The sequence below is a fragment of the Choristoneura fumiferana genome, chromosome 19 (assembly GCF_025370935.1).
Source record: "Choristoneura fumiferana chromosome 19, NRCan_CFum_1, whole genome shotgun sequence".
In the NCBI taxonomy this organism is placed as follows: Eukaryota; Metazoa; Arthropoda; class Insecta; order Lepidoptera; family Tortricidae; genus Choristoneura; species Choristoneura fumiferana.
In genome coordinates, this window is record NC_133490.1 from 1,267,000 (window position 1) to 1,286,859 (window position 19,860).

At 39.0% G+C, this 19,860-nt stretch overlaps 1 protein-coding gene, 1 long non-coding RNA gene and 1 other non-coding gene across 6 annotated transcripts in view; 2 read left to right on the forward strand and 1 right to left on the reverse strand.

Annotated features, from left to right (window-relative positions):
• LOC141438788 (uncharacterized) overlaps positions 1-15,691 on the reverse strand; it is a 146,109-nt gene extending 130,418 nt beyond the window's left edge. The window contains exon 1 of the long non-coding RNA XR_012452510.1: positions 15,466-15,691. This is a non-coding gene — a long non-coding RNA (uncharacterized lncRNA). The remainder of the gene's footprint in view (positions 1-15,465) is intronic.
• Positions 1-19,582, forward strand: part of ClC-a (chloride channel protein 2) — a 77,147-nt gene extending 57,565 nt beyond the window's left edge. For all 4 annotated transcript variants that reach the window (XM_074102752.1, XM_074102751.1, XM_074102754.1 and 1 more), the window contains exons 12-23: positions 3,178-3,340; positions 4,328-4,419; positions 5,453-5,591; positions 7,383-7,486; positions 8,224-8,424; positions 8,862-8,955; positions 9,374-9,518; positions 11,085-11,211; positions 12,602-12,718; positions 13,769-13,864; positions 16,298-16,384; positions 16,646-19,582. In XM_074102752.1, the coding sequence (XP_073958853.1) occupies positions 3,178-3,340; positions 4,328-4,419; positions 5,453-5,591; positions 7,383-7,486; positions 8,224-8,424; positions 8,862-8,955; positions 9,374-9,518; positions 11,085-11,211; positions 12,602-12,718; positions 13,769-13,864; positions 16,298-16,384; positions 16,646-16,810 (1,530 nt within the window). In that variant the 3' untranslated portion in view covers positions 16,811-19,582. The remainder of the gene's footprint in view (positions 1-3,177; positions 3,341-4,327; positions 4,420-5,452; positions 5,592-7,382; positions 7,487-8,223; positions 8,425-8,861; positions 8,956-9,373; positions 9,519-11,084; positions 11,212-12,601; positions 12,719-13,768; positions 13,865-16,297; positions 16,385-16,645) is intronic.
• Positions 7,183-7,264, forward strand: TRNAS-GCU (transfer RNA serine (anticodon GCU)). The gene has a single exon. It is a non-coding gene; the product is annotated as a tRNA-Ser (tRNA).
• Positions 19,583-19,860: the final 278 nt, after the last annotated feature.

The following is a 19,860-nucleotide window of genomic DNA, read 5'->3' on the forward strand; positions in this document are numbered from 1 at the left end:
AATACACCTTAAAACTGTACCATAAAAATATCGAGCATGCCACAGTGTTGCATAGTCCCCGTTTTGTTCGGAAAAAAGGGAGGACAAAGGTTTCCGAAAGACAAGACTGTCTCAAAACACAGTCATTCATTGCCCCGGAACGCATATTTGCCATAATTAATTTCAGATATTGCAAATTGTTCACAAAATTATTCTAATTATAAATAAACCCGCGTAGCTCACCCAAAAACTATGAGATTTGACATTTCGGAGACATCACGCTACACTAGCGCCTCTAGTGGCGAATTCATACGCGATAGCCCTCATTACCTGTAAATAAAAATAAAATACATTCGATGTATCGGGGGAGGGCTTTGCTCAGCAGGGCTACTACGAAACTCGAAACTCGAAGTTCGTGTCATGCGGTCCCTCTGACACTTATACTATTTAATACGAGAGCGAGAGGGACGGTACGCTACGAACTTCGAGTTTCGAGTTTCGTATGGTAGCCCTGCAGCAGTGGGACAGATTAGGCTAACTAGAAAAATAACCTAATCATAAAATATTTTTTAATACAAGCTTTTTTTGCTGACTGATATTTTTGGTGACTGTACTTGCATTGTCACCCATATTACGTTCGTATACCACATTTCAAGTCGATGCTATTAACCGTTGAAGAGTTCCGTCCTGCGGAGACGATCCTGGCCGGACTACCGGGATGTCACTACCTAGAGATCATTGTATTGTCACGCGATTTACATAATTATTCCAAATTTCAAGTCAATCTGACTACTGGAAGTTGGTCAAATTTAACTTGCTAGATTTGATTACAGACAGACATACAACGGGACAGGTGAAACTATCGAGTACTGCCTTTTCGCAACGTAACTTTTGGCAACCTGTTTCATTTCGCAAACTCTAAAACTGTAAATATTTCAGGATTTATTTCAGGGCTATCGTGTAGAACCCTTTGGGTTAGGTTAGGTTAGTTTTATATAAATCCTGAAATATTTACACAGTTTTAGAAATATTAAACAGTTGGGAAATGAAAAGTTGCGAAATGAAACAGGTTGCCAAACGTTATTCGCCGAATCATTAGTAAACCATACCGACATAGTTACAACAACAACAAGTCAAGCTGATATAACCTTTTTAAAAAGAAGAGCTAAAGAAACAATTTCGCCTTTGTAAATGTATTTTATTGAACGTTTCTTAACGAGGGTTTATCTTGACAGGCGAAAAAGCGCTAGATGGCGCTAGTATCAAGTCTTTTTGACGTCGCAATCTTGCTTGCGATTGGCTCATTTATAGAGATGGGCCGAATGTGATTTTAAAACGAATACGACCTTCGGCCGAACATTCGGTAAAAATAAAAAAAATTGGTTTATTTTTTCTAGTGCCGAATGTTCGGCATTTAAACCGAATTTCGGCCGAATGCCCAAGTTCGGCTCAATTTCGGCTCAAGTTCGGCTGCCGAAATTCGGTTAAACCGAATGTAAAACCAATTTCGGCCCATGCACCGCCATGTTCAAAAAGATTAAAAGTAGAGGTCAATAGACGGTTTTATCGTTAAAGAGCGATCTCTTCCAATTAACTTTTGAGCAGTCGAAAATGTGAAATAGACAATAAATATGGATTATGCAATGATAACAACGAATAGTAAACAATTTCTAATTTAATAATTCATTGTCATCTTCAAAGTCTGTTGTAGTGCTAATAAGTGTTCCATTAGTGTCTTTATAAAAGATATTGCGGTTATTATTTTACTATAATATCATTATCGATATTATTTAGGTAGAGTCGAAAGTGAGAAGTCAATATGACAGGTCAAAAGTGCCGTGTAAATTCCGAGCTCCGTTTGTTCCAACCGTGACGCAAATGTCAAAGTTGTCAAACAGACCTGACAACACTAGCGCCACCTAGCCTGCCACGGAAATCCTCCTTCTATACGGGGTGTGGCCTGTAATACGAGCAAAAACTAAAACATAGATCGTCCTCGTCAAACTGAACAACATTAGTTCAGCGACTTTTAAAAATAATGGTGTCTTTGAATTTTCATTTTTTCGTACAAATTAAATACTGCTATCAATGTACGCTATCCTAGAACACAACTGACGTCGCCTGTCACGATACAAAATCAAGCATTTTGCTTTACATTGCTTCTTGGAATAAACTTAAAAGTGTAATAAAAATAAAAATAAACTAATTATTTTTAAAAGTCGCTGAACTAATGTTGTTCAGTTTGAGGAGAATGATTTATGTTTATTATTTAATATTTATATAAATAAAATAAACAAGGTGTTAATATTACATCAAAATTAATAAACACATCATAAATTACCAGAAAATGACAAAAAAAATCGAAATTAATAAAATAATAATAAATAACACTAAATAAAACAATTATACAATAAAAACAAAATGTTTTAATTATTTGCTTATATTACAGGCCACACCCGGTATTTAGTATGAAAGACCACACCTGTTCAAATAAACGTACTGAACTATGGTCTAAAAGTACAAGATAATGCTCTATTTGAACTGGTTTAGAGTTTAAAATGAGTATAGCTATATTTTGTATGTGTAAAATTAACGTGATAATTTTATTGATTTTACTTTATTAGACCATTGGTGTAATTGAATGAGTGGCTCAGTTGTTTCCGATATAATAACGATTCGTTCTATAATGTCGTCGGTTCGAATCCGCTTTCCGTACTTATAGCCAATTCTTCGAATACCCTTACAAAAGGATATTTGAAGAATTTTTACAAGATTTTATTTAACTTGCCTTCGTTTATTTTTTGATTTTGGTCAGATCTTGCAAGTTAATAATAATAATAATTATTATCATTTATTTCAGACAAAACAAGCTCATTCATAATAGTGTTAGTAAACTTATGTAAATCTGGTGACAATACAATAATCTAAAAGTGACATCTTGGAAGTCCGGCCAGGATTGTCTCCACAGGACAGAACTCTTCAACGGTTAATGGCATCGACTTGAAATTTGGTATTCAAATGAAGTTTGGGTGACAATACAAGTACAGTCAACAGAAAGTACAGTCAGCAAAAAAAACGTATTAAAAATGAAATTTTTACCAAAAACTTATTTTTTATTAATTACCTACTAATTTGACTAGGTCAATCGGTCTCGATTGTCCCATGAATATATATTATATTCGTTTATTTTAATTGCAGTACTTCCTGGCGATGGTGTCGTGCACGCTTCCGGTGCCGGCGGGCATATTTGTGCCGGCGTTCAAGATGGGCGCCGGCCTCGGCCGCCTCACGGGCGAGCTCATGGCTTACTTCTGCCCGCTGGGGGTCGCTTACGGCGGACATATACAGAAGATATTGCCTGGTCAGTGGGAAAAACATTATGAAAAATTGCACGACACACTATAAAAGGGGTACAGTCAAGTTCATAAACTTGTGAGCGAAAAGGAGGATGGGCTAATTGAACTAATGACCAATAAGGACAAGCGATATGTCAAAGGATAGCTTATTCTAAGTTCTAAAACTTACTATGGCAGGTAGTCCCAAATCTTTGTGTGAAAAAAGTTACCGCTGCATAAAAGTAGGTTTTTTCGATACTAAGTAAGTTCCTGTATGTTGATGATTTTGTTTTATATGCGTTTTCATATTTTTTACACAGCGATTCGAGATTGCCCGCCGTACAAAAAGTAGTAAAATATAATGATACCTTTCCAATGATATAAGGCTTGTCGTTATTGGTTCCTAGGCCAGAGTCCATACAAATCTGCCCATCCATTTGATCAAAATTATTTGAACATGCTTCTAAGCCGTTAATCTTTTTAATTTAAGATTAGAAGCTAAGGTTATCATTTTGCAAATTTTTATTGAAATAAAATGTTTTTTTTTTAACAATAGAATCGTGTTCTGATATTTTTGATCAAACCTTTGCTTACAAGTTTATGAACTCCACTGTACCACGGTTTAAAAAAAATATTCGGGATCCAGGAATTTATAGTCTACATATTATAATTGTCCATCAAAAACAAAAATTGATGAATTAAAATTAAAATTAAAATAAATACAAAATTACCTACAAAAAATTAAAAAGTGCTTTCTGTACAGAACAAGGGCAAGAAAAACTACAATAGTTAAAAAAAACTTGTACTCGGTTCTAAAAACGAACCCATTTTTTGGAATATCTTGCGAGTGTGTAAAATAAGTGTCAAATATTTGTCGAATAACCTATTTTTATGTCTTGGTTGTTTTGACATATGGATGATCCGATTAAACTACTCACTTTTGTGGGGCCTGTGTGCAACTGTGGACGTCCTACGGCTGATATGAAGATGACTGACGTTTGTATGGTCCCCAGGCGGGTACGCGGTCGTCGGAGCGGCGGCCTTCACCGGTGCTGTCACGCACACCGTGTCGACCATCGTCATCGTCAGTGAGATGACGGGCCAGGTCGGTATCTTTCTAAGCGGCTACGCAGTAGCTACACTGTTGACGTGGTTGTCAATACAGTAGTTGACTATTTTTTAACTAAAAGTTGACAGTGCATGTTGTTGTCGAACGGAAAAACAATTTTTCACTTCGCATGCTCGTAAAGTTCGTGTTTATGCTGTATCTAGGCGATATAAAATGACTTTTTATGCTCTAGTGCATAAAATCTTCGTCTAAGACCAACTTAAGACAAAGGTAATCAGGTGTCAACAGCCAGAAACAAAAAAGTTTCTATAAAACTTAAACATCAATCAAATCAATTAAGATAAATCAGTAAAATTAAAAAATAGAATTATTATAATAATGCATAAAAAATAAAAGGTACATAAAAAGTTAATTATTGTTTCCACTGTTGCTATTTCATTTCCTCGCAATTTAAGTGAAAAGCAGAGTCATTAAACTTGCTCGAGTTAAACCGATTTTCCCCTCGTCGTGTCTATCCACCCTCGCCGTACCTATATGAACGTCTCGGGTAAAATGACTCGTTTTATGCTCTTATTGTACAATCTACTATTAACAATTTCTAACAAAAGGGTCAATCAAATTTTTAGTGTAGCTTGTAGCCATGGCAACGTCTCCCGGGTTACTTATTTTGAAAGTATGATTTTATGGGGTACAAATCCACCAAAGGTTAGTTGTGACAGTTTTAAGGCAATTTCTTTTTGGCTTATTTTCTAAGCATGCTAATATAAATTGCAAACATTTTTCTAACAAAGTGTATCACATGTACTGAGTTTCGGGACAGAAAAACAATACTGAGGGCCTGTTTCACCACTCGTCGACTAACTTTACGTGACGGATATCAGTGATGCCGTCTCTGTTTGTTTTGTCCGAATAAACAAAGACGGCATTACTTTTATCTGACACTTAAAATTAGTCGACAAGTGGTGAAACAGGCCCTAAAGTCAAAGTCAATGGGCTATGGGGGGAACCGATGTCCAACAGTAGACGTCCTATGGCTGGTATGAAGATTATATATGATTAATGTCGGCAGGTGACCCACATCCTGCCGATAATGGCGGCGGTGTTGGCAGCGAACGCGGTGGCCGCGCTGCTCCAGCCGTCCTGCTTCGACAGCATCATACTGATCAAGAAGCTGCCCTATCTGCCCGACCTGCTGTCCTCTGCTAGCCGTGAGTATATCCCGCCTTATCGCAGAAATATTAGTCCTCTCATTCTGAGAAGAGGACTGAGCCCAGCAGTGGGTACATAGGCTGGGATGATATTTATTGCCAAATGTGTCATTTGCCAAACTGCTGTATTTCCCAAGTCTCAATTATCTCCGAAAGCATTTTTTTCTCAGTGTATTTTCTTTTTTTTTTATAGAACACGTAGGTTGTGTTAGGTTTGTTTTAGGGAAATTCCGAAAAAATATGGTTTCAGAGACAATCGTGAGTTGGAAATTAAACATTTGAAAGAATGAAAGATTTATTTGGTTGCATCAGTACCACCACGTTACAGTAATAAGACTAAAACGCTAAGGGGCTGTTTCACCATTCATTAATTAGCGTTAACCGACGGTTAAATGTGATGCCGTCTCCGTCACTCGAACAAAACAGAGACGGCATCACACCTAACCGCCAGTTAACACTAATCAATGGATGATGAAACAGCCCCTAAAACTAACAAACAACAACAATAAACACACACAAAAAACACAACAAAAGCACAACAACAATAAAAACAACAATAGGGATGAGTGGCGAAAGAAAGAGGAGGCCTTTGCCCAGCAGTGGGACATATTACAGGCTACATAAAAAAAAAACGCCGAAAAGATAGAGAACACACAATTCTCCCGCATAACCATACATAACTTTCACGTACTCTGTCCTAGTGTCCCGATAGTAAATAATTATTGATAGCCAAGTGGTCACAGAACCTGACTTTGACGCTTGTGGTCTCCGGTTCGATCCCCGGTTGGGGCTGATAATTGTCTCTAGTTTTTAATGTTTAATGTGCATTTAAGTATATACCCTTAATAAGATAGAGGCGATTTAGCGACCACATGCATTGATTTGGAAATTCAACCTTATTGTTTTAGTAATAAGTTACAATATTCATTGTTATTATTGGAAATACTACTAGCTTAAAAAATATCCTTTGCCAAGTATGTATTCGTTAACTGCTTTTGATTCTGTGGTAGTATGCTCATAAATGGGGCCTTATTAAAGGTTATTCTACCCCTTCACTGGTTGATTTTCGAAAAAACAATAAACGACACATTCAGAACTTAATATTTGACATGTGTAGTTTGTGAACAATACAAGCCCCGTTACAAGCAAAGTCTAAATAATATATAAAGTTTAGAAAGCATACAAGCTGCTTATTTCACAAAGGTAGTAATTAATTGTAGATTAATAAATGTGTATAGGAAATAAAATAAATAAAAAGCACTGTTATGTTTTACTATATGTATTAGAAACACAACACACGACAATGTGTGTCTATAAACAGGTAGACGGATAATAATATCTACATACTAAACGCATTTAATGAAAAAATTACTTACGTTAATTTGTTCATAATTATAATAAAAACAATGTAGTACATTTTTGCTATGTAATCATAACAATTTTAAGTTCGATAAAATATTGACTTTATGTAGTTTCAAACCTTCATTGACGCAACTGAACACTGCTCAAGCAATCATAATCAAAACGCCATGTTTGGCTCAATAAAAAAATCAATAGAATCTAATGCGTTTTTTCGCACGTCAGTACATGTGACGAGGTGGCCGAGAGGTTAAGGCGTTGGACTGCTAATCCAATGTGCTCTGCACGCGTGGGTTCGAATCCCATCCTCGTCGGGTGTTGTATTTTTTATTTTTGTTTTTATATTATGTTGTTATTTTTTCTTTGTTGCTTGGGGTACGAGTATTATTTTATTTTTGTTTCTTTTTATTTAAAAATATTTTTTTTTCTTAGGTATGTATGACATATGTGTGGAAGACTTTATGGTACGAGACGTGAAGTACATTTGGAACCGAATGACTTTCCAACAACTCAAAGACTTGCTTAAGGAAAATAAGGTAAATTAACCAAAAATAATATTTGTTAATGAGAATGTGGGCGTGGGCCCTAAAAAGTTTTCGCATATAAATATTTTAAATTTAGCGACTTATTCTAGTTTTTAAACATTCTTAATCGCTTTTTTTTATTATACTGACATTAATTATTATATTATTTCTTCTTGTTTTGATTTTAGTTTCACATTGTAACTTTTTGAAAATGTAAAAAATGTTCTAATTAACAATTTACTCTATTTTTTTTAATAATTCATCGACGATTCATTTACGAATTGCTTGTAATTTTTAACATGTCAAATATAACCAATTGTTTTTTAGGAAATAAATAAATCTATCCATCTAAAGTATCTTTGTTAATTCGTCCTAGCCAGCCATATCAGTGCCCACAATAGACGTCGTCAGTAGCTTTTTAGGGTTGCTAACATTTAAATCGATGAGGAAGACTAGGAGTACATAAAGATATTTAAAAAAATATATTTTTAACAAGCGCTTCTTCCTGATTATACATTAAGGGTCTCCCAACATCTATCGACGCAAAAGGCAAAAGCCGATAGAAAAAAAGCTTTATGTCTACGCAATAAGAGTGAAAAAGACGTCGACACGTCGGCAGGCGTCGCCGGTGCCGATCCGAGCCGAACCATCCCTTTTTAGCTCTTATTGCGTAGACGCAAAGCTTTTTTCTATCGGCTTTTGCCGATTCCGCTTTAATGGGAGACCCTAACTTAACCTATCACCGGCAGGCAATAAAAAGCTTCCCACTAGTGGACAGCCCGGCGTCCATGGTGCTGCTGGGGTCCATCCACCGCTGGGAGCTGGTGAAAGTGATCGAGCAACAGGTGGGCCGCGAGCGGAGGTTACACGTGGCCGCGCTCTGGCATCGCGAGGCGGAGCAGCGCCGCCGGGAAACGGAGCGGAGGGCGCGGAGACCCTCCAGGTTTGAGGTCAGTAATATATTTATTTATTTATTTACTAGTGTTCACCGGCTTCGACGTCATGGCTGTCATAGCAAAGAAAAAGTGGAAATGGGCAGGACACATTGCGAGAATGGGCGAGAGTCGCTGGACAAGACGAGTTCTTGAATGGAGACCCAGAGCGGATACTCGGGGGCGCGGCAGGCCACCGCAGCGCTGGATGGACGACATTCGAGACTGGATGAGACGGGCACGAGATCGCCAAGAGTGGAAGAAGAGGGAAGAGGCCTACATCCAAGATTGGATAACCAAAAGGCCGCCATGATGATGATGATGATGACAGGCTTCGCATTCCTCGCAACATATCCTCGCGCATCTCTGATGGAAAGGCTGCTTTACGCTACTCTTGAACACTGAAAGTGGCCCGTAGCCGTACTCCACTTTTCTAAGTATTTTTTTTGTCCCAGGTAACGCCGGCGCCTGACATGCTGGGCTTGCAGCCCCCGAGCATGACCAGGGGCACTTCACTTACCACCAAGGACCAGGGCGGACTCATACCCGGTGAGTAAACTGACGTTTTAGAGCCTAGACTACCTGACGCGGTTTGCATTTGCACCTCGCATATTGAAAAATAACATTCTTTTGATAAAACAAAAAATTATCTCGATCTAATAATTTGTAACTTCGAATTTAAACTTAACATAGAGCAGGGGTGGCCAACCGGTCGATCGCTACTTTTAGTCCAGTCGATCGTGACTAGGCAACAAATGTAAATACTGAACTAGGTATGCTGTTTCATTTAAGATTTCAAGAAGTATGTAATTGGTAGATCGCACAGGGTTTCGTCAGTAAACAGTAGGTCTTGGATCTAATCAAGCTGGCCCCCCTGACATAGAGTGTTCTTTTTTCAATGGTTAATTATTTTGACTTATCGGTTTTGACCACACAACCCTAGTTAGTAAACAAGTTGATATTCCAGCGCCAGGCCAGCTGTTCCGCCCGAAGTCGATCCTGAAGAAGACGAACTCGTTCACGCTGACGCGCGGCCTGGCCTCCCCGCAGAGCCTCACCCCGCACACCCCGCAGCCCTCCGTCTACACGACCGTCACTGGCGCCGAGACGAGGTAACTACAAATGTGGTACAGTCGATTGCGAAAATATGTACCACAGACTCTTACTCCGACGTAAGATATAAATATAATATTATGCCAATAATCTATTGGCACTAGATACATATTTTTGCATATGTCATTTTTTTTTTATTTAGCCTGGAATAGTGTCCCACTGCTGGGCAATGGCATCTCCTGATCTCCACACCTCGCGGTCTAGCGCAGTGTCAGTCCAATCCCTTGCATACGAGTCCAAATGGTCCCGCCATCTCCTTCTCGGTCACAATGTAAAAAAACTGGCCAAAATCATTTTGCGAAAGAAAAAATAATTACTCCTTTGCGGCGGTATGGCACCGTCAGTATGGCATGGTGTATTTCGTGAATGGCTACTCGACGATGATTAGCTGTGCAAAAATTAGCCTGGAACAAATGGTTTAATTGTTTTTTTTTTATTAATGTATTTGCGTCGGTATGGCGGGCTGTGAGCTACACCAGAGAAGTATGGCATTACGCTACCGCCTACATCTTTTTTTATCGACTAAGTATCGGAAAATACAATCTTTTTCGTGGAACAATTCGTTGTACACTAGTTTATCCGACACGTTAGATTAACGCCCACGCGATTGGGCCGCCGGTAGCAGCGCTATGACCATCATTTTCTTTTTTGTCATTCCGTAATTAGACCCCTGAAAAACCGCCGTACTGGTACAAATCATCTAATATTTTGTGTCACCATGTCCCGGTCTAAAACAGATCACTGAATCGAAAAATCGTCTTAGCAACCCCGAAATGGTTTTAAAAGACCTATCCAATGATATCCCACACTATAGGGTTAGTCGAGAAAAAAAATAACCCACTCCACGTCTATGGAAGGTACCCTAAAAATTTTTTTTCGTTTTTATTATTCTACCACTTTGTCGGCGTGACTGATATGTACATTCATGCCAAATTATAGCTTTCTAGCAGTAACGGTCTCTGAGCTTAGCCGCGGACAGACAGACATACGGACAGACATGGCGATACTATAAGGGTTCCTAGTTGACTACGGAACCCTAAAAATGATTCACACATATCATCAATATCAGACATGCAAAATATAAAAATGTACCTACACGAATAGTGACAGTGGACGTCCGACGGTTAATATGATAATGATAATACTTATGTTGCTGTTTGCTAATAAAGTAGGTAATCTCAGTGAGCAGCAGACTTTTCTTACAGTCTAGGTCAAAAATTTGAACATTTACTACGCCTACTTACGCGTACTTACCACAGACTCTTCTTGCACTTGTCACCACAAACCGTGTCATCAGCCATAACGAGATTTCCGATGATAACTAACCCTCATCAGCCAAATAAGTGGTATATCAATTTTTAAACAAGCTCCTATCAAATGGATATGTCGCTAAAGTCGAACTTTCAAGGTGACAGAGACGTCTATTGGCATTATTGTTTTATGACAAGCAAACGATTATCAACTTTAGGCTGGTAGACCACATATTTGGCTGATGGTACAACGTCCAGCGAGTTGTCTACAGTCCAAACTCTAGAACGTGATAGTAACCCAGGTTCTGTCGGCAGGATCCGCGCGGCGTTTGAGGCGATCTTCAAGCGGTCCACGCTGCTGCAAGACGTGGAGGGGGGGCTGCCCGACCAGCTCGGGCCCGGCCTGCCACGCAGCCCCTCCATCAACAAGAAAGTCCAACTCGTAAGCATCATAACATGCCGCGTTTATTGTACAAACTCAAAAAGTAACCATACAGTTGTTTTAGCTGTGTGAACTAATTTAAGTTTAGCATAAGGCGTCTCTGGCCATGGGGTTTTAAATCCAAGGTTCGATTTTACTGCATAACTGAGCTACTTTTGTTCTGTATGTTTTAAAAATACCTCCACTGTATTTTTTTTTCATCACACTTGCTCGTAAACAGTGTCATAACATGCAGGCTAACTTGGTTGCAACCCCCCAAATAAAACCCTCGACCTTAATGTGCTTGTCATGAAACCCGTGGTCGGTAAATGAGCCATTGCGCGTACATATTGTCTTGTCATGAAGCCCAAGGACGGTCAATGAGTCAGTGCCCGTACTGATGGTGCTGCTGCAGGACTACATGGACCACCACATGCACACGCACGTTGCGGCGCATGCCGAGGGAGGGGGAGGTAGAGGGCGACGCTGCCAAGAGCACAGCCTAAGGTATCGCCAATATTTGGAACAATTATATTTTTTATTTTACAAATATAAAATTTTACTCGCAAATGTGATGAGAAACATTGTATGTCGCACGGGCGGCACTAGAATTACGAACATCGACTCATTAAAGCCCTCAGTCTTCGACTTCGGGCTTCTAACAGACTCTCGTTCGTAATTCCTTATTTACCGCCCTTAAGACACAATGTACTATTTCATACGGAATAAATAGAATTGTAAGTTATTTGAAAATGTTACAAAACAAAAGTAACTAAGCTATTATTTATGCGAGTATAATCAAACCTTCAATTTAAAACCCCTTTTTCAGAGACACCCTGTAATATTACGTCACACGTTTTTTAATCGGGTGGTTTGTGTCAAGAACAAAATTATTAAAATTTTGTGACTGTCTAAAAATGGTTTAAATTTGTGTGACGTACTTTATGGATGGCCTTAAGATCGTAATTAATTGTAGATTTTTTCCGAGCAGCAATGTACCTATTGCGTACAATAATTTGACACGTAAATTTGAGGCCTCCCTCATGCACCCGCTCGTCGGTCGTTTGCAGCGACAAATCTGGTCGCGTGACATATAGCGACACGATGAAGCTGAAAATGTTGAGGTTTATCGCTGGAAAAGAACAAAATAAATCTCGTCAATTTCCGAAGAAAAAAACACTAGTTTTTTTCACTCACTCTGATTTCTTTAATTTGTATCACTGCCTCGACTTCCAAGCCAAGGTCATTCCTGCAAGCTGCCACCTTGACGCTGCTGTTCAACGCGGCGTTTTGACGCTAGTTTTTTTGAGTCGCGGTTAACTCAAAATACGCTTAAATAACTCTCGCAATTCTCAGATGCCAAAAATCTCGTGTGATATAGGTCGTTGAACAATCTACTATTTTTCCGCAGCCACGCGAGCGCGTGTGTGACATGTCCCCCGAAGACCAGAAGGCGTGGGAGCAGCTCGAGATGGGGAAAGAGATAGACTTCGACCGCATGCTTCAGATCGCGCGCAAGCGGGACATGGTAATATACACTTCTCATCTTATAAGAATAATGCGTACTAAAGAGTACGAAATAAAGAAAAAAAATTAAGAGTCTCGGATTCTTGAACTCTGTTAATATTTCTGTCCGTCTGTCTGTTCACATATACACTTCTTCATATTCTTTATTCTTCTTCATATACACTTCTCATCTTATAATGCGTACTAAAGAGTACGAAATAAAGAAAAAAAATTAAGAGTCTCGGATTCTTGAACTCTGTTAAATAACACACATTAACACACATAGTTTTACACAATTAAAATGTATTGTATTGTATTGTAAAACTCTTTATTGTACATAAAAGCACATGAAGATAACATACCACAGTATAATAAGTTGAACAAAGGCGAACTTATCCCTTAAAGGGATGTCTTCCAGTTAACCTTTAAACGATTGACAGGATATCAGACACAAGAGTAGACACTACAAGTACAATGAAAAGGTTAAAGAACCGAAATTTAAATTAACTCGAACAAAAAAAAACATTTCAAATACACGTACATATATAGGTACACAAACTAATACATAATAATGAAGTTAATAAACTAATACATATCAAGACAAATAAACTACATGCAAAATACATATATGCTATACAAAATGTATAGGTATAATGAAATTTTAATTATGTACTAATAATTATTAATAAATCCTATTTGGTGCACAGAAAGTTGAGGAAAGGACCTAACCATCAAAAAGGTGGAAAACCCCGACTTGGTCGCTTCAAATTTCATTACCTCAAAAACGGCTGAACTGATTTTGATGAAAACCTGCTTTCAAATAGAAAACCGCATTCAAATCGGTCCACCCGCTTAAGAGCTACGGTGCTACAGACAGACAGACAGATATAGCGGTCAAACTTATATATAATACCGCTCTTTTTGCGTCGGGGGTTAAAAAATCGTGACCGACTCAAAAAAGTCCCACTAATCCCGAAAATTATGAAATTGTCTGATTTTCAGGATTTCGTAGTGCACTACTAGAGCTAGCTAAGTGTATTGAATATCATCATAATATTGTCAATTCCCACAGCATCTGGACGATACAGATTACGAAGACGAGAGCCTGTACATCTGTCACATAGACCCCGCGCCGTTCCAGCTGGTCGAGAGAACGTCTCTTCTCAAGGTAACTTGCACCAACACACAATTACTCCTATACGCCGTGTTTGCCTTGATTTCCGTTAACTTTGGTAGACGGCTCAGTTGATTGGTAGAAACACGGTAGAAACTACCTGGTTGACTTTATGGCCAAATAATATTTTTTTTTTTCATGCATATATATTTGTACAGACATTGCTACAGGTCAAATTATAAAATTTACAAACTTGACATTTGTTATTTCAGATCTCGTGCTATCTACATACCAAATTTCATCCAAATCCGTCCAGCCGTTAGCGTGCAGGAGTAACAAACACACACACTCACAAACTTTCGCATTTATAACATTAGTAGGATTATATTATAAGTACGTAAAACGAGGCTACTTTGCCCCTCACTGGGTAACTGTGCTCCAGTTCTGTATTTTGTTTAAATGTCTTGCAGGTCAAAGTCCCGGTACCCCATACACTTCCCAATAAAGTGACAACACTGAACTTCAATTTTTGCTTCGATATTTTCTTTTATTTTCCTGTCAGACGCAGTACAGTGATAAGACAGCGTGCAATGATAATGATGGGGTAAAAATACACCAAACGCCTCCTGGTATGAATTATGAATGAAATTAAATTCAGTAGCATAGTTACCCAAACGCCGGTTAACATTGCTCCTAAATTAAAGTTTTAATATATATATTAAAACAACATTATGACGTAGTTTAAGCTAGTCAGCATGATAGTAGGGGTGATCTACTTTACATAAATACATATATGAACATACCACAGCATAATAATTTTTAAGATAAAACAAAGATTTCGAAATTTGGAGCAAAATTCGGTGCAAAGTAGCCTCGTTTAACCGGTATAAATATTGTTATATGATACTTTTGAATTGTATTCTAATCTAGGTTGGAATAGCACTTGTATTCAAGGTCCGACCGAGACTGCTTTTTTAATCTCGGCCGAGACCGAGACCGAGAAAAAAATATATTCTCGGCCGAGACCGAGACACAAAAAATAAGTGCTTTTTACTATATTATCATTTTATTATCTAAAAAAAAACCGGCCAAGAGCGTGTTGGACACGCCCAAGATAAGGTTCCGCAGCCATTACGAAAAAATCAAGTAATATTTTTCTAAGAATTTCGTATTGTGTACGGAATCTTCCAAGTTTAGGTATATTTTATACCTTAGGCTCGAATTTTCAAGTTGAATATTTCGCAAAAAGATCACTGAATCGAAAAATCGTCCTGGCGACCCCCTTAATGGCTTTAAAAGATCTATCTAACGATACCCCACACTAGGGTTAGTCAAGAAAAAAAAAACACCCCCCACTTTACGTCTATGGTCTATGGGATGGGGTACCCTTAAAAATATTTTTTTATTTAACCACTGTCAGCGTGACTGATATGTATATTCATGCCAAATTACAGCTTTCTAGTAACTAACGGTCTCTGAGCTTAGCCGCGAACAGACAGACGGACAGACATGGCTAAACTATAAGGATTCCTAGTTGACTACGGAACCCTAAAAATACACGTTATGAATGAAAAAAAAATATGTTTTATTTTGGTTTAATTAAACGTTCCACCGGGTCCTACAAACAAACTTAATTATCACGTAAATCAAACTACAGTATTAACAAAATCAATCGTTATCGAAAAGAAATGAACGAGGTGTCACTTGTTACTCTTGTTAGCGGGTGTCAGTAAGCAAGTAGGTACCATACGCGCGAACCTGGGCGGGGCGACCAATCAAAATCCCAAAGAAAGCTCGTGCCACCGCGGACACCGCGGTAAACCGCGCGCCAATATTTAAATTCAGTGCCGCCGCGGAGTCTCGGTCGCGGCCAAGAATCTCGGCCCGATTTTTGGCCGAGATTTGTCGAAACCGAGACCGAGACCGAGATCTCGGTCGGACCTTACTTGTATTGTTTTTTTTTTGACGCAAAGGGCTGATCTGCAAATTACTACATAAGAACCTTTCTCAATATTATGATTGGTTTTTTGGAGTCTTTTTGTATTTTTTATTTCAACTCCAAATTTGTTACTTAAATTAAAAAAAAAAAAAAAAAAAAAAAAATTTGGAGTTGAAATAAAAAATACAAAAAGACTCCAAAAAACCAATCATAATTTGATTGCTTAGTAGCGACATCTCTTGTCTGGGTGAGCGGTTGGTTCCGAAAGAGTGTGACGTCTGTCGACGCCACATAGATGTCGCTAGTGCTGCTGCTTAAGTAGCAAAGTAGAAATAAGCAACCTGAGATATGTATGCAGAGGAAAAATTCGTGTCTAGATTCCTGTCCAGCAGTGGTGTAGGGGTTATAGCACGCAGCACGGATTGCTGAGGACCTGGGTTCGATTCCCAGTGCTGGTCTCTTTTTCTGGTTTTTCTGTGCATCCATGTCTCAGTTTGTATTTTCGATAACCTTTCTCAAGTTTTTTACGTATGATTTATGTTTTTCAGGTGCATTCTCTGTTCTCCACGCTTGGTGTGAGCAGAGCGTACGTCACGGCCATCGGGCGGCTCATAGGAGTGGTCTCATTGAAAGAGGTAAGTTTGTTTAACCGACTTTACAAAATGGAGGGTAGCCCATGTATTTTTTTGTTACGTGTTTTCGTCGCAAATGTATTGATTTCTATGTTTTTTTATTCAATGACCTATGTCTCTAAGGCCCCGTATGTTTTATCAAAATCATAACAGCAAATAGTGTAATATTTTATACCCAGCACTATCTCAGCAATATATACCCGCGGAGGACCGTTAGTATTTTGCTGATTGCCAGCTGTTGCTTAAAACCATTAAATCCGTCAGCTCCGCAAAGCCATCGAGGACGTGAACTCCGGCGTGCTTACGCTGGCGACGCGCCCGTCGCCGCCCTCGTCGCCGCCGCCCGCCCTCATCCGCGTGCCGCCCACCCAGCCCGCGCCGCCCAGCGACAGCGAGACCGCCAAACTCACTACCACCGACGACAAGTGAGCGCTGACCGCATCTTCTGTACCATGTAGTTAGGGCTGCCATCCGTCCGGGTTTCCCCGGATTTGTCCTAGTTTAGAGGGCGTCCGGGGAGCGTCCGGGTGGGATTTCATTTGTAGTCCGGGTTTAAAAATATTTTGAATTTTTAGACCAATGTAATTAGAATTTTTCGTAGAATTAATTTCCAGCAAGCTCTAAATCGTTTTTAAGGATTTTATTTGATTGGCCTATATTTTATTATACCTACTGACCAAGTTTAATAAAAACCTAAACCTGTTGACATGTCCGGGTTTTGGGCTCCAAAATCCGGGGTTTTCACGCGTCTTGTCCTGGTAGCCGAATTTTAGAGATGGCAGCCCTACATGTAGTGATCTCACTAACTAAATTACTAATGAGATTACTATACTCTGTTCGCCCGACAGTTGATAAAATCAATTCAATTCAACTTAACCTCCTATCGCCCAGCTTCCTTTATATGGGACTTATTATAATTTGACATTGACTCGTATCAGAGTGACATAAAATTTGACTTCGGCCACAGGAGACCATAGCATAATGGTAGCTAGCTGTTCGCCTGCAGTTGATAACTGTAATGGATTTTCATAAAATTGCGCTGAGCGGCCGGGAAGTGTTTTTTTTTTATTTGTGGCCGTCTATAAGGAAGAACTTCGCGGACTGTGTTTGCGACAGATAGGCGGACATTTCCGAGCATATTGGAGAAAAGGCAAATCACTTGTTTTTTCTTTGGTCGCACTCGAGGCGCATACCAGAACGGAATGGCACTATGTTCGCCACGTACAGTCAAGTGCAAAGATGTGATTGGTTTTTTGGAGTATTTTTGTTTTTTTTTATTTCAACTTCAAATTTGTTACTTTTACGGTTATCCCGTGAAACCATATCGAAAATACAAACTGAGACATGGATGCACAGAAAAACCAGAAAGAGAGACCAGCACTGGGAATCGAACCCAGGTCCTCAGCATTCCGTGCTGCGTGATATAGCAAAAAAAAATTCGTGTCTAGATTCCTCTCCAGCAGTGGCGTAGGGGTTATAGCACGCAGCACGGAATGGTTTGATTCCCAGTGCTGGTCTCTTTTTCTGCTTTTTCTGTGCATCCATGTCTTAGTTTGTATTTTCGATATGCAAAAATATGGACACGGCCGAAGTAACAAAATATGTATACACGACTTTAATGCTAAGTGCATAAAGTCGTGTTTACATATTTTTGTAACTGGTCGTATCGATATCTTTGTACTTGACTGTACGCTCGCCCGCCCGGCTCTGTCTTTGGTAAAAAATGCGTGCTTTGTACCACGATGCCCAGTGTGCGGTGATAAACGACCCTGTCATACGGTTTGCAATAATTAAGCGATAGTTGCTTAACGATAACGTCTCCGAATAATCCAGAAAGTTGTAATATTTATCAACTCTCGACGAGCAAACTTTAGGTAGCGAATAAGGTCGATACATAATACAAATCGGCCATTTTTATAGCCAACGACAAGTTCACAATGAAGGTTTTCCAACAGGTGGGATATCGTTAGATGGCTTTAGTATTGTGCGTTTCTTTTGACATTTTGTGTCACTTTTGACATGTATGACTGTTATATCTAACGGACCTTTCGTCTGTGGCGCCATCTAGCAATATTTTGCTTGTCAGAAAACCTACGTTTGCCTTTACTTCGAAAAAAACTAGTATCAATTACTGTAAATTTTTGTGTTGTGTATTACGATACGATCTACATTGAAATGAGGCTTCGTCTAGAATAAGACCTTTAGAATTAAATAAATGACACTAATTTCATGTGAAACTAGCTTCAGAACATTAGTGTCTAAAAATAGTCAAATTGTATTCTAATTAAGCTGGAATGGTAATAGCAATTTTAAATGTATTAGTCCTTACACTCACGCCACATGAGAGGGTAAGCAAATTAAAGTAACTAATATATATCGCTGTGCCTGAAAGGCCCGTGAAACCTGGTTTCGCCTCCATGTGGTTTTCACACTATGTGGTTTGACACCATATGATTTTGACATCATTTGGTTTTGACTCTATGTGGTTTCACTTTATGATTTTGACATCATTTGGTTTTGACACTATGTGGTCTGACATATGATTTTGACATCATTTGGTTTTGACACTATCTTCTTCTTCTCTTTTAAAATATGGCATTTCTAATAGGACAATATCGCCAGTGTCCTAGTAAATTCTCTTTGAGAGGGACGTTTTACGGTGATTGTAGTTTTTGCAACTTGATAGTAAAAATCCAGAAACCACGTGGAGACAACTTGCGCATTAAAAAATGTCAGACACGAGAGCAATATAGAATTTTGTGATCACTGTTCACTGTTAAGGTTAACACTATCAAAATTATACTTCAACTAGCCAAAGAAACAGAAATAGCAAAATTAGATATTGTCTACATCCGCCATGTTCGAATGCTACAAATCGAATCCTTTTGACACTTTGTGGTTTGACACCATATGATTTTGACATCATGTGGTTTTGTAAATAGCTTGTAGTATTTATTTTTATTTTGTACGGTTCAGTATTAATGAATTAGAGCATAATTTATAGCTTTACGGCGACGGGCATCTAACCAGTACTGATAAATAATCAATCTGCATCATTTTTCATCTCAATTGCTCGTAAACAGTGTCGTAACATGCAGGCTACCTTGGTTGCAAACCCCCAAATAAAACCCTCGGCCTTAATGTGCTAGTCATGAAACCCGTGGTCGGTATATGAGTCATTGCCCGTACTAATTTTCTTGTCATGAAACCGTGGTCGGTAAATGATCATTGCCCGTACTAATTTTCTTGTCATGAAGCCCAAGGTCGGTAAATGAGTGTGATACTGCATGGCCTGCAGGAGCGCGGCGCGCGCACGTCGGGCCGGGCAGATGCGGGGGGGGGGGGGCGCGGAGGATGGCGCTGCCAAGATCGTAGTCAGCGGTATCGGCAATTTTTGAAAAAATATTAGTTTTTCTTTTACAAATATACAATTTTACTCGCAAATGTGATGAAAAACATTGTATGTCGCACGGGCGGTA